Source organism: Cataglyphis hispanica, chromosome 3, assembly GCF_021464435.1.
Source record: "Cataglyphis hispanica isolate Lineage 1 chromosome 3, ULB_Chis1_1.0, whole genome shotgun sequence".
NCBI classification, from domain to species: domain Eukaryota; kingdom Metazoa; phylum Arthropoda; class Insecta; order Hymenoptera; family Formicidae; genus Cataglyphis; species Cataglyphis hispanica.
Window position 1 is genome coordinate 10,060,488 of NC_065956.1, and position 15,159 is coordinate 10,075,646.

Sequence of the window (15,159 nt, forward strand, 5' to 3'; positions counted from 1 at the left end):
TTATAATTATCTTATTATAACTAGAAATTGGCATCTCAATTCGAAATCGTTTAATACGAATTCATTTGCGACTCTGTGGATATTTGTCAAAATTGTTCATATATATCATCTTTTATCTAAAAATTAATTAAAATTAAATTTATTTTTTGTAACAAAGATGCAGTCTTATAATTAATAATGTTAAATTTCCGGATTTTAATTTAAATTATGTTGCAAATATATAAATTTATTTTAAATAAAACACAATAATAGTTAATGGTATACTAAAAAAAATTGGAATAGATGAAAAAAATGTAAGAGAAAGAAAAATACATTTTTATGATGTATTCATACTCGCTAATCGTTAATGTTTTGTAATAATCATTCTGTATGTATTTCAGTTTGATGATGTGTATCATATTATTATTTCGACTAAATCTATGTAAATTTTGTTTATCTTACGAGTATTAAAAAAATATTAAAAAATTACAGTTTAAAAGGGAGAAAAATATGCAATGCATAATATATATACGAATAATAATTGAAAAATTATTTATTTCAAAATGTGACATTATTACTTTACAATTATGTTGATGCTTCGTGATCAAATATGTTTTACGTTAATAAAATTCAACAAAACAAAGTTCAAACAAATTCACAATTTAAAATTGTTGTTATGATTAAAAAGAATATAGTATACAGTACATCACATATATACATACACACATACATGCAATATCTTATTATTAATTTTTCTATACAAAACAGAGTATCGCATTAGAAGAATACGTATATTCATCTGTAGTTATATATATAGGTATACCGGAATCTCAATAATTGCTTACAAAAAAATAATTACATTAGCTTTTTTTTTATGAATCATTTGCCTATTATATATGTATGAAAACTGGAAAATTTATTAATTTATAAATTAGCAATAATGTTTTAATTAGCGCAACATTTCGTTATTAATTATTTTTAATAAATTTTAAAAATAATTTTAGGGAAGAGAAATTCAAATTTTATAAAAGAATGAATACACACACAATTTAAAGTTAAAATTTTTTGTGAAAGATATTACTACTTATCAATTAATTAATAATTGATATCGCGCAAATCGTTGGCAGAAACGTTTATGTAGCTGTTTATTCTAATAATTCGAAATTCTATCGATACAATTTTACTTTCATATCTTTATCATATTACTTTTTTCTAGTGACAATTAATAAAAGGCTTTATTTTTTATTTTGATTATTAAAATGAATAAACAAAAAAAAATTTTTATACAGCAAAAGATCGTATTATTTTAATATCTATTATTTAGTGCTATTATATCGATAATTTATTCTTAGAAATCGATATCCCAACCGGAAAATTCATCTGGCGGAATATCACGGTCTGGTGGATATCTTTCGAAATTCCGTGTGTCGAGTTGATGTCGTACCTGAAAACATACAAATAAAATAAATTTTTATATCAATATTTTTTTCTTATAAATGATAAGTATGTGTTGCTTGAATAGTTATCTCTAAAAATTAGTCATATCGTAAATTCATGATAACATACCGTTGGTACGATGGGAGCCGGCAAAGCTAATCTTCGAAGTGCTTGCCAGTTGAATCCGGAAAACCATCTGTTAAAAGATTAAAAAAGAAGTTATATTTATCATTTTGTAATATATTTAACATTACTTAATTTTACCTGATTATTACATGCACATGAGATATATATTTCTCTCTCCAAATTTTATAAAATGTTTATACATATATAAATATTTTTATTTAAATACAAAAAGCATATATTAGAAATATATTTATTAAATTATAAAATATTTTTAAATATGTTTAAATATGTATATAATATTTATGTATATATACAATATATAATGTTTATATATATATATATATATATATATATATATATATATGTATTTTTTTTAAGAACTTACTTGTGATCGCGGATGTCTTGTATTCCGTTTCGTTGATAACCTAATCGTTCCGAGGGACTTAAACGAAGTAATTTCTTAATGAGATTATTCGCGTTTTTATTGACAATGCTTGGTATACCGATCATTTCAATTCCTTTCAAGATTTTATTATAAGTTGTCATATGATCGGATCCTCGGAAAGGTGGTTTACCGATGAGAAGCTCGTGCGTTAAGATACCAAGGGCCCAGTAATCCACCGCCCTTTTGAAATTGAAAAGTGAACATAATGTAAAAATATATTAAAAATTGAAGGTAAAACGTAACAGTTAAATAGTAAACATAAAGACAAATTTAAATTAAATACTTTACCTATCGTGTCCTTTGTTCAAGATAATTTCCGGTGCGACATATTCAGGTGTGCCAGCAAACGTCCATGTTTTGGCCGGACCAATTTTTTTACTAAAACCAAAGTCCACCTGTTGCAGAAAATTAAAAAAAATTTGAGTTATAATAATTAGTAAGATATTTTTAAATGATTATTATATACTTTTATATATTTTTACTATAATATTCTTTTACGATAATTGAACATTAAGCAAATTAATAATCTAATGCCTCACCAATTTCAAGTAGCCGCGCATGTCGAGCATAAGATTCTCGGGTTTAAGATCTCGATAAACGATATTTAACGAATGGAGATGATCGAGGGCTTCGACCACGCAACCGACCATGAATTGCGCGGTAGCATCGTCGAAATAGCGTCTCTTTTGCAGAGTCGTCCACACATCTCCCCCAAGACATACTTCCATCAGGAAATAGACGTATTTGCTGTCTTTGTATGTCTGATAAAGCCTGAGTAAATGTAAAATGATATTAATTTTGATCAGATTTTAATATGATTTTATTTAGAAATTCTTACGTAATTATTAGAACTAATTGTGAGGAAATCTCTCTCTCTCTCTTTTGTTTCAATTTATTTAATAAATATCTTTATTATAAATTATGATATATTTCTTAATTATTTTTAATTTTATTATTTTTCAAAAATTTAACAATTTGATAAAACATAAAATTTCATAGATTGATCGAAATAATATATCTATTTATTTTAAATGATAAACATTTGCGTAACTTTTTTATATAAATAGTTATATCTTAATTATTTACTATTACAATATTACAGACTGATCTTAATTTTGATCTTGATTTATAACGATAAGAAAGTTTTTTTATAACTTACTTGCATATGAATGGTGAATCGCACGCTTGCATAATGTGTTTCTCGTTTAGCACGTGTTCTTGTTGTTGCTGTTCGACCATGACCTTCTTTTTGAGTTTCTTCAAAGCGAAACTTTTGTTCGGATCGGATTTAAGCGTGACTAGTTCGACTCGTCCGAATCCACCCACTCCCAACGTTCCTCTTGTTTCAAGATCGGCTAAGGTCAAATTTGCATACTCATTGGTCCATTTTTTTGGAGTCAATGAACGCTTCTGCTTCTCATATTCTGCTAACCAGTCCTTATTACGAATTTCATCCAGACTTCCCAGATAATTTAAGAATGACCTGGCAATTTAATTAATATTAAATAATAAAATTAAATTTTTAAACTCTCTTATTTTAAAATAAAATAAACAAATTTATCTTATTTTAAAATAAAACAAAAACTTTACATTGTTGTGCGTTTTAAATAACGTGTATACTAATTGAACTCACGTTCTATCTAATGTCAGACATTCGACACCAGGTGCAAGAGCAATCGCGTTAGCACGTCGTTCACCTCCGTCATCATAGAGAGCCAATTCACCAAAATAATCTCCTTTGCCGAGGACCACAAGTTCCTCCTCGCCTCCGTATTCGGTATCCTTAGTAATACGTACATTACCACCGCTGATTATGTAAAATTTCTCCCCTTTCTCGCCTTGCCGCAATATTTTCGCTCCAGCCGGGAAAAATTCCTAGAAAAAAATATTATTATAACATTCTTATATATTATATTATTAATTGAGAGATTCTGCAGTGACAAAATAATAATTTTTAATATCCTTACTTACTATTCTTATGAGATCAGATATCTTCGCAAGCACATGATCTTTGGGTTCGGGAAGCTTTTGGAGAACGGAAACGCGTTGAAGAAAACGGATATTGCCTTCCAATTGCTCTTGGGCTGTTCTTATCATTATAGTGAGAAATACCGATCTGTCTAATACCCATACTTTTCCATTTGTCTTTACTGAAATAATAAAGTCAACAATTATTAATTTAAGAAACAACATTATGATCTATGTATGTATATAGAAATAACAGTGTTTAATATTTAATTATGAATTACACAATTATATTTTCACTATTTTATAATTTTGTTTTATTTTGAACTTTGATCACATTTTTCATTGTTTACCGTTGATAGATCGAAGTCTTTTTGTATTATACAAAAGAGCAATCTCTCCAAATGCAATTCCCGGCCCAAAGCGTCTTTGAAATTTACTTCCTTGGTAAATTTCGAACTCCCCCTCCGCGGACACATACAAATGCGAACCTATAAACAAACAATACACATACACACACACACACACACACACACACACACACACACACACACATACATATATATATATATATATATATAAATTTATAATTGCGTATATTAATATTTGGCATATATAAATCTCTGTTATAGACAGTATTAGTGATATATTTTTCTAATCTCGAAGTTATATATAATATATAAAAGTCAATGTATACCCATACCTATATCACCTTCCCGGATAACTAGAGTATTAGCAGGAATTTGTTTAGGATACATTGCGGAGACAAGTGCCTCAACTTGATTTTCTTCGAGATTACCTAGAAATTCGTTTTCCAAAATGGCCCTTTTAATTTGTCTCGCACTCCTATAAATAAAACAGCAATACGTTACGTTTCACTTTGTATTGATAATTAACTGAAAAAAATATATAAGCTATATATATTTTAGCAAGTTGCAATATAAAATATATATTTTAATTATAAATTTACTTTTTATTAATTATAGCATTGTTATATTAATTTGACATATTATAATTGCTAATAATTACAATTGTCATTCATTACAATTAATCATTATATTAATATTTATTAATATATTCTGTGTGTATGATCACCTGGCATCTTTTTCGTATACGGGCGTTGGTGCCGAGGGTGGCGTCGGCGCTCTTCCAATGACGCCACCCCTTGGATTGTTCACGTGCTGTTCATTATTTTCGGCGGCAGGTCCGTTTTCTAATCTGGATTGTTCTTGATGCGTAGAAAAATGATCAACATGTTTGGCTTGAGATGGCGGCGGTGATACTATAGACTTTGTCGATGATGTGGATGATGTAGACGATGATGGACCGCTGCCATTTATAGTTGGACCAGAATACTGGGTAAAGGAGGATAGAGTACCGGGTATTGGACGTATCTAATGAAAATTGAAATTATACAAGACAATACTTAAAAACTGCTTAATCTAACATTATAAAACAAACTTTTATTGTTTGTGTGTGTTTTTTTAAATATATTTATAAAAATTAAAAATTGATTAATTTATTAATATTTATATTTAAAGATTTAATATTATAAAATTGATTTTAGATTTTATATTTATAATTATAACATTATAAAAACAATTTTCAGTTTATCTATGTGTTTTATGAAATTTAAAAATCGATAGATTTGAATTCTTCTAAATTAAAAAAAACGTAATATCAAATTTTCTTTTTATTTTAATAAAATTACGTTTTAACAATGATTTGCTTGTATATTGCATAGAACTTACAACGCCTATATTGAAGTTATTAGATTCCTCATGGCCTGGCGGAGGGGTAACATTAATGCTACCCTTCTGCGGAAAGATGGTGGCCTTTGGAAAGCAAGAAAACCTCATGTTATTTTCATCCACTGCATGTCCAAAGCAAATTCTTTTAACGCCTGAAAAAGAGAAACATATTTTTTTAAACATTTATTTTATAAATAAAGTAGAGTATTAAAATTTTATTTATTTTATTGGAAAGATAAATTATAGATTTATATTATAAAAATAAAAATATAAAATACATAGTGCATAAAGAGAAAATTTGCGGTACAGATATTAATTAATCACTCACTCTTTTGTGTCACGTTTTTTTCTTCATAGGAACATTTAACAAAATTCACTTTTTGATATGATTTGTTCGATATTACTTATAAGGTTACTTATAATCAATATTTTACTCTTTTATCGAATTGATCGCGGCTTGTTCGCGAATTGAATTACGTTCATCAGACTATTCCATTTTTTGTGACAGCTTTCATATGACTATAGAAAATTTTGTATAAAAATTTTTTATATATATAAAATATAGATAAAACTTTTTGTGCGTGCAAAGAATTTGATTAACATTTTAATGTTTTTTTGTTTTATCAATGCATCGTGATAATCGTCGTTTATATTGTTGTATATTAATTATAAAAAGTAATTCCTGTCAATAATTATAATATCTAAAGAAAAATTTTTTTATTTATTTATTTCTAAAATCAAATCTTTGTAGAATAATCATTTTTTTACAGAACAATTAATTTAATCAAGTAAAAAAATTAATTATAGAATAATTAATATAAGCTTATCTAATATTAAAGTATTATGCGGAGTTTTATTTATTAAAGTGTCTCGTTAATTTAATTGTCTCATATCTTGTACCTCTTGAAGTAACATTAGATAACGTAACGTTTATTAGATTTATTATAATTGCGCCAATAAACAATATATAAGGATGCTAAAAGGATTATTTTAATCACTCACTCTTTCGTGTCACGTTTTTTTCTTCATAGGGACATTTAACAAAATTCACTTTTTGATATGATTCGCTCGATATTACTTATAAGGTTACTTATAATCAATATTTTACTCTTTTATCGAATTGTTCGCAGCTTGTTCGCGAATTGAATTACGTTCATCAGACTATTCCATTTTTTGTGACAGCTTTCATATGACTATTCGTTCTCAATGCGAGAATCGATTCCACAGTCACATGCTTATGCTAATGGTGTTTGGTGCACGTGACATTTTGTACCTTGACGTCATAATACATTAGCACATGCTATGATGAGAATATTCGCAACTTTACCAAGTTTGATTATCTTCTACGTAAAAATTTTCATTTTTACGTAGACTATAGCAATTTTCCTGAAAGCGCTATAAAGATACTAAATACTTCAAAATGTACATTCTACAAATAATATAAATGTTATTTGTAATGAATTTGTAACTTGCATTACCAAATTTGATCTGATTTCATTATAATCACTTATAATGACTTATAAATTTGTAATAGTTTACGTGTAAAATAATGTCTTATATAAAAAAAATATAAGATTTATAATAGAGAGATCTGTATTTAGAATAGATTAAATTAATTTTAGTAATATGTTTCTGTTTTATATAACCTCTAAAATAAATGCATCTAAAAAAATCAAAACAGTGTCAAAGTGATGTAAAATTTTTTAAGAAAGATATTTTGAGATTAATTTTATCAATAAAAAGATAAAAAATTTACTAATGAAAGCCAGGTGCAGTAAGTCGGCACAACCAAATTCGAATAAACATTTTAATATGTTTTAGTTCTTCCTTCGGACTATCTTTAAGAAGGACCGAAATGTACATTAAAAAAGATTTCTATTCGATTTTTTTGTGTCGACTTACTGCATCTTACTGATTCTTTTTATCCTAGTCCACTTTTTATCCTTAGATTGATATATTTTTATATTAGAGTCTTTCTGTTTTGCTAAAGAATTTTAAACCTTTGTTCATTTTAGAGCATGCTTAGAAAATTAGATTAATGTAGGTGTATATATTCTGTGTACGTATATCATTTTGAATTGTCACATTGTAAATGTGATGATAAGAATAGTCTCGATTTTACCAAATACAGACTTTTACAATAATATTCTTTACCAACAGTACGAGACTAAAACTCACACGACTCGAATCGTTGTTCTGTTCAGTAGCGGTCTTTTAGAAAAGATCTGTGACAAGGTCCGCGCTTATCTCTTGTGAAGCGTCTCCATAATCCAGGCCACGCATCGCGTCGTCATGTTGCTGTTGATTTTGTCGCGATGCGATTTAGCAATGTATTTGCTTTTATTGTAATTTTTTGTAAAGTACTATATTTATTCATTTCTAATCTTTCCTTGTATATTATTTGACGAGGGTCATTCGAGTATTCGCTTCGTTTATCACTAATATGCAAACAACGCAAGAATCTTAAGGTAATATTTTTTAGAAGCGTTCAATAATCAAGGTTTTATAAACATTATATTCATACTGTTAGTATTATTTTATACTAGAGAATGTGAAATGACTCATTATTTTTTCTTTTATGGACATTAAATAAAATGTTTTTAATTTAAAAAATAAAATATATATATTTAAAAAAATAAAAGTAAAAAATATATTTGATATAAAATTAATTAAAGGAAAAAAATTTTTTTGTATAATTTTTCAACAAATTTTCTTTATTTATAAAGTTTTTGCAAAAATTTATGCTCTAAAATCGTTTATATAATTTAAAGATTCGTTTAGAAAATATGATGCTCACTTACTAATTATTTGTATAATTATTGTACAACATTGTTGTGCTTGATATATATTTTTACAAAATATTAGGACAATCTTTTATTATACAAAAATGAAGTATATTAACATTATTATTTAAATATTACCAAAATTTTTTAATAAATTGCAAAAATATCTTTTTTGTGACAAAATCTTACACAATTCTCTTGAGCAAAGCGTCGTACAGTATTTCAATAATGCATGATCTCATTATAAAACACAAGGTCGGGCTATATACGCTATATCGGGATCATGATAACAATATTTGATTAAACATAAACGGGTAAACGATTGCCCAAACCTTAATTATAGCGCGCGCGTCAAGTATGTTCGTCGCGACATACATGATAAACTTTACAGATGATTAATTAATTAATAAATGATCTTCTAGAGAAAGAAAATTTTCAAAAATTTATCAAATTTATCGTCATATTTTTTACTTTAATAAAAACTTTCAAATATAAAATTACATCAGAATCAATTCGTGATTATATCGCTATGAAATAATTGAATATAAACCGCGTGAAATTTTACTGTGCATCGAACTGTAAAAGTTATATAATCATAACTAACGAAGCGATTTATTATTGTAGTTTATTATTCGCGTGGACAAATCATATATTTTGCGTAAATTAAAAGATCAGAAAGAGTCTTGCATTTCCACGGTAATTCGTGTAATAATAAATTAATTAATTAAACTTTTTACGTAACGTAAAAAAATAAGAAATTGTCTCTCTTATAAATAAAAAAAAACTTTTGAAGAAAAAATGAAGAAAAGAGTGCAATGAGGAAAAAGTTATAGCGTAGTAACATAAACTTAAATATATTTAACTAATCATACACAATTGTTATAGCCTTAATATTTATCAGTCGATACATTTATAGGACAAATATATATAAATATATTCATATTTACACAACATAAATAAATTGAGTAATATCAATCTAATTGCTGATTATTTTAGGAATCTTCTCTTCCTAAAATTTAATTTACATCCGTTAAATTTTTAAATATATGTGATACGTAGAATAATTTTATCATTGTCGCTTTTTTCTTTGTATGAAAATCGATCATTTGTAGTTCAAATACATTTCTCTATTTTAGTTATTCATTGTTATTCTCAGTTATTCATTACTTGCTCAATATTATTATTCATTACTTACTTGCGCTTTTTCGCATTTTCAATATATAAGAAGAACTATTATTGCTTTTATATTCGTATATTATGTGTGAAATTCAATTTCAATTTCAATTCAAATTCAATTTCGTTATATTTTTTGGATCAAAAATATGCAAGATGTAAAAAAAAAACTAAAATGTAAAAGAGAGCGAAAACGGCCGATCAGTGATTACACGAATGCAACGCTCTACGCGCTTGGTGCAAAATGACATTTCCTGTTCCCCTGAAATGACGATGTTTCGTTAACGGTTCGGAATTAAAGTCTCGATCATTGTAACTCGCTTCAATGTGAAACATTGTAGCTATATGATCAACTATAATGCGACAGTTCCTTTGCTTTGTTTTTTTTACTTGTTTATGTAAAAATTGCGAGGTCGTTGCGGAAGTGCCGAGAATAAACGTAATGATATTGTAATCTGTTATACAATGCACGTTCGGTGTTGGTTTCCAAACTGAAAAGACACGGTTGATTTTTAAGAGCGCGGTCATCGCGGTTGCAAAAAACTCGTAACGAGTATAAACGATTTTTAAAAACTGAACTTTAAAACGTTTGTCATCAGAAATTATGTCTCTTTAAACAATCGAACGTATTGTTTACGAATGTTGATTTTCCGGAAAATAGACAAATTTACACGGTATCTTCAAACATAAGTGCTTTTTCTCAACACAAAACTCAGCACAAAACTTCTTAGTAACTTTGGATTTGCAATTCATCCTAGTTAAAGATTTAGATTTCTTATAATTGATTATTTTTAATATTTATAAAATATTGTGCTTAAATAAATTATTAAATATTTAGTAGTTTTACTCTATATGTTAAAGATTAAATTTTATTTGCAAATTTCTAAACTTATCTGTTAGAAATCAAATATATAAATATAGTCTGAATTCAAATTAAGAAGCCAGATTTTTTTAATGTAAATGTCTTTTTTACATACTTTACAATTTTACATATCTTTTATGATAGTAAAAATTCTTTTTTGATGTTTTGTGCGCATACTTAATCTCCTGTTTCAGATTTTATTATTTTACATGGTACATTTATTTTTATGTCTCGCAAACATCTTATAACGTAATACGAACGTAATGCAAGCTATATAGAACGTTAAGATAGCAAACAATTAACGCGTGTGTTAAACACTCCTCAATATTTTATCGATATTATATATATATATATATATATATATATATATATATATATATTTATATGTGCAAAGAGAGGTCTGTGTATATATTTTATAACTCGCGGACAATTAAGGTAACATTGTTTTATCGATTACATAGGCTTTTTATTACAGACGCGTTTAATCAACTGTCTCGACAAGCGTTGCCGAGGTTAATTAACTTCACTCATGCATACATATATGGTTGTAATTATATTTCTTAAGATGACACGTGCGAATTACGCACAGTTTTGTTTTTCTTAAGAATTGCCATTTTTTGTGGCTTCTTTTAATCATTATTTCCGGTTCATCGATCATCGCCTACGCTTATCGTCCAAATTATTTTATACTCGAGATAAACAGAGAAATATAAATACAATGATGAAAGATAAAAGTATAACTGTGCAATTACTATAATTAGTATTTATTTTGGAAAAATAGATTTTCATCTTTAATTCGTATAATAATTTTTAATATATGTAGAGTATTTTTGATATATGTATAATAATTAGTTCTAAAGGGAAAGTAAGATAATAGAACGCAAGATTAAACTTTTACAAGTTTTCAATATAAATACATTTTTTACATTTAATAAGTGCTAATGCATTTTCTAACAAAATTTAAAGATTGTAAAAGTAGCTTGTTAATAAATAGAAGAAAAATTAGAGAAAAAAATATTAAATATAATGCATAATTTATTTTAGTTGCAAAAACATCTCGATTACTCTGCAAAATTGCACAATCAGATTATTTAACAGACCGATATTTATGATCTCGTCGTGAACAATGATGAAATGACGGAAATCTTATCACTTGACTGCCTTTTTTCGATTATCAGCGTTGGAATGCAAGTCGATCTTGAAATTAATCAGTCTCAAACGGTATCAGAAACACAAATCGCCGTTTCCGTGGATTGATTAGATAATTAGATCGCACGGATAAGAGTATGCGTGCAAAGAGTCAAATATTGGCTTTGTTCTCTTGATAAGCGAACCTGACGAAAAGCGCGCTTCGCTCATTAGCGTTTATATACACTTTTTGAAACTCACCCTTCAGGTTGACGTCCGAAATGTTTCAAGATGAATGAAAATGATTCGAAGGCTATCCCTTCAAAGAACGAAAAGATATCGAGGAAGATTATGCACTTTCCGTTTACGCAATCTCGGAACAGTGAAATACAGATTTTTATTTTCAGCTACGATGACGGAGCTGCACCGTACGAATTCGCATATTCGACTGATACCTCAAGTTCGACAAAGATGCAGAAATCTTATCTAGCCGATAACACAGAGTAGCGACAAGCATTGTCAACAGGTAGGTATATGCGGCGCGCGAGCATCTTATCTAATGAGTCTATTCTTTTTCCATTAATAAGGCCACTTTCGTTCTCTTTGTTTCGAGCGTTCGCATATACCTCGACTGTAATTTTCAAGGAAAAATATTTTATTTTTCCTGTCAGCCAGCAATATTAATGGGCACTTAATCAATCTTACTCAAGGCGAACTGAAAAATATTGATTGAAAATTTTCTGATTTGTAATTATTCCAGAATAAGCAAAGAAATATAATTTATTATAACTAAAATTGATCAAGAATCAAGTTTCGTGAAAATTATTGAATATAAAATTACTCGAACGAAAAGTCATTAATTTAATCAAGGAATGAACAAAAGAAATATCGTAAAATCTTATTACACACATTCACTGTATATTTTCTTATAAATAATACTCTTATTAAACAAAATAGTATAAACTGGAAATAATATTATAATCTACGAGGTAGTAGTTTGATATATGATCAAGCTACTCTGTATATACTTTTAAAGAGAGATAATTTCATATTAATATTTCATATTAAATATGTACCTATGCTCTTTTTCATATTAAAAGGAATAAATATTTATAGATATATTTTTACATTGATTAACAAGTAACATGCTTATTTATATGCGCAAATTTATTACAATTTTAAAATGAAAGTTTAAACATAGAATATAATTATATATATCTTTAAAAATACTAATTTATCTATGCGCTGACATGAGTCAATATACTGATTCAGCAATGTCTCCAATTTGCATATTTATGTTAATGAAAATAAGTTGTACACGTGTGTATAAAATTTTCTATAAATTTTAGTAGATACTATAATTAGAATTTTAATGATAATACGACATCTAACGCAACGATGTTTTAAAATATCGTTAACTTCAATTGCTCGAAACTGTTTCTCAATTATCATGTACGGTATTATGTTTAAAGATATTGTTTTTATGTTATTATCAAAATCGTGTCCATATTCATAAAGATTTTAAAAGTCATTTGTTTCTTAGAGCTTTTAAAGAATTAATATATTTATTGATTATTATTTAATAGAATTATAAGAAGACTTTACTAATTTGTTAGTTTGTGAACAATCGATGACTGCTCTATGTCTACCTTTATATTTCCTATATTCTTATCTGCAAAATAATGTCCTTTTATCACAGGTCTGTTGCTTTTATCATGATCACTAGTTGCTTAGTTTTTTGAACAACCATGATAAGCATTTCCGAGTGTAGTTAGTAAGTTCACTTATTCTACTGCTTTAATATTTTTTTGCAGCAACTAATAAATTTAATTTTACAAATAATAAATTTAATTTTTTGATTATTATTATAATTTATTTGGATGTGATCACGTTATTATGTTACTTATCTGTATGTTTTAATTCATTAAGTAAGCAAGTGCGTTCTTTTTTTCTTATCACATCTGTTTTTTTATTAACTTCATTATTATTAGATAATGAAAACGAATGGTTCATTTGGATTTTAATATCCGCTATATTCAGCAAAAAAAAAAAAAAATATAATTTAGCTTATTTTACATCTAATACTCCTACAAGCTAATTAGTTAAAGTACTTATCATATTTGCTTAAATGTTGTGTTATCTCTCTGATAATTTCAGTAATAATAATTTAAATTTTGCTGCTTTTGTAATTTAAAATTGATTATTCTTCTAAGTAATATAAGCTGAATAATATAAGTTACGATAAGAAAGAGATTATATTATATAAAATTATATATATATATCTTATATATTTTAAAAAATATATTATATTTGCTTACACACACACATGACACCAACAATTTGTAAAATTCTACGAAAGCAATTTAAATATAGCAAGTTTTAATATATTTAATCTCAGGTTGTGTCATGTGACGATCCACTATCAGATAAAAACTAAATATTATTAACAAAGTTTTTAAAGCGGAACTTTTAAAGAAATTTAAAAGTTTTTAAAGAATTTTATGGTTCCTTATATGACTCTGTCGAAACGCTAAAGATAACGATACATTGACTCAGAACAAAGCTATTTGTATCCTTGTATTTTCAAAACTGCGAATCTTTTGACACGTGGCAAAAATTTGCTGATAAGCGCATATAGTTTATTTAACCGGAAATACTTGCCTTTTGAATTTCAGGATTTTGTCCGTTGTATTACCGATTTATCTTTGTGATCTCATGCGGCAAGATACGATAAAGTGTAAAATATTCCACTCTATACACGCATATGTCTTCTAAAACACATTCACAATTACATTCTTGTCACTTCTGTCAGATTATTCTTAATCACACAATGATCGTTTGTCATCAAATCGTTAAATTGAAAAAAATTTGGCAAAATCACTGAAGTCTAATTATTTGACAATTTGATTGTCACATCGAGTTTGCTTACCAATAGTTTAAATTCATCATTATATTGAAGTTAGATTCAACAAATATTTCTATATCGTTGTAGGATTTTCGAAATTTTGGGCACATAATTTTTCCTTTATTACAAATCGGCCTGATGCAATAGAGAAAGTTCATATATACCGTGTGTTAATAACTGCCGTCTAAATTAGTTTGTTAGTCGCGTTATCGGCGAAAGTAACTTCCTTGCGTGATGATCGATGCGTCAGTTGTGTCAATAGAACGTTCACTTAATACCTTTTCTTGATATCGAAATTCTACGCGTGTCAGGCTTATCGGCCTCACCGCCGATTCGCCGATCTGAGCCGAAAAGTGCTGATAGGCGAAATAACTCCGGTGTTATCGACAGCTCGGCCTCGGAGCCACTAACAGAAAAATACGTTCGCGTTTTCCGTAGTAGTAGATACGATCGGCAATGTGGGGGTATTGGTAATTATCGTCGTTTGGCACTTATCTGTGCGATACTGGTACGTGTTCAAGTATGGTTGGATTGTGGTTTCAGATCGCTTGAACCAGGCTATATATCCTTGTTTTTTCTTTACGTGCGCATGGGTATGTGTATGT

At 27.6% G+C, this 15,159-nt stretch overlaps 1 protein-coding gene across 7 annotated transcripts; it reads right to left on the reverse strand.

The window, feature by feature from the left end:
- Nucleotides 1-523: 523 nt before the first annotated feature.
- Nucleotides 524-15,024, reverse strand: LOC126859239 (cGMP-dependent protein kinase, isozyme 1-like). 7 transcript variants are annotated; one of them, XM_050610309.1, is made up of 14 exons: nucleotides 14,719-15,022; nucleotides 14,311-14,420; nucleotides 5,704-5,855; nucleotides 5,048-5,346; nucleotides 4,656-4,798; nucleotides 4,306-4,443; nucleotides 3,959-4,137; nucleotides 3,621-3,862; nucleotides 3,147-3,470; nucleotides 2,527-2,758; nucleotides 2,276-2,382; nucleotides 1,928-2,167; nucleotides 1,546-1,612; nucleotides 525-1,423 (listed from the first exon to the last, which is right to left on the reverse strand). In XM_050610309.1, exons 3-14 carry the CDS (start codon nucleotides 5,809-5,811, stop codon nucleotides 1,328-1,330), a joined length of 2,175 nt encoding a protein of 724 aa, XP_050466266.1. In that variant the 5' UTR covers nucleotides 5,812-5,855; nucleotides 14,311-14,420; nucleotides 14,719-15,022; the 3' UTR covers nucleotides 525-1,327. The 7 variants fall into 7 exon arrangements, with proteins under 7 accessions (XP_050466270.1, XP_050466267.1, XP_050466268.1 ...); XM_050610308.1 differs by having other exon boundaries at nucleotides 14,311-14,417; nucleotides 14,579-15,022; XM_050610305.1 differs by having other exon boundaries at nucleotides 14,579-15,022.
- Nucleotides 15,025-15,159: the final 135 nt, after the last annotated feature.

Bases quoted from the DNA above. Each gene is read 5' to 3' on its own strand.
- LOC126859239 (XM_050610313.1), bottom strand. From the start codon at position 5,811: ATGAGGTTTTCTTGCTTTCCAAAGGCCACCATCTTTCCGCAGAAGGGT. The intron at 5,347-5,703 runs GTAAGTTCTATG...AATTTTCATTAG, and splicing joins ATAACTTCAATATAGGCGTT to ATACGTCCAATACCCGGTAC. The intron at 1,424-1,545 runs GTATGTTATCAT...GTATGTTTTCAG, and splicing joins CGGCTCCCATCGTACCAACG to GTACGACATCAACTCGACAC.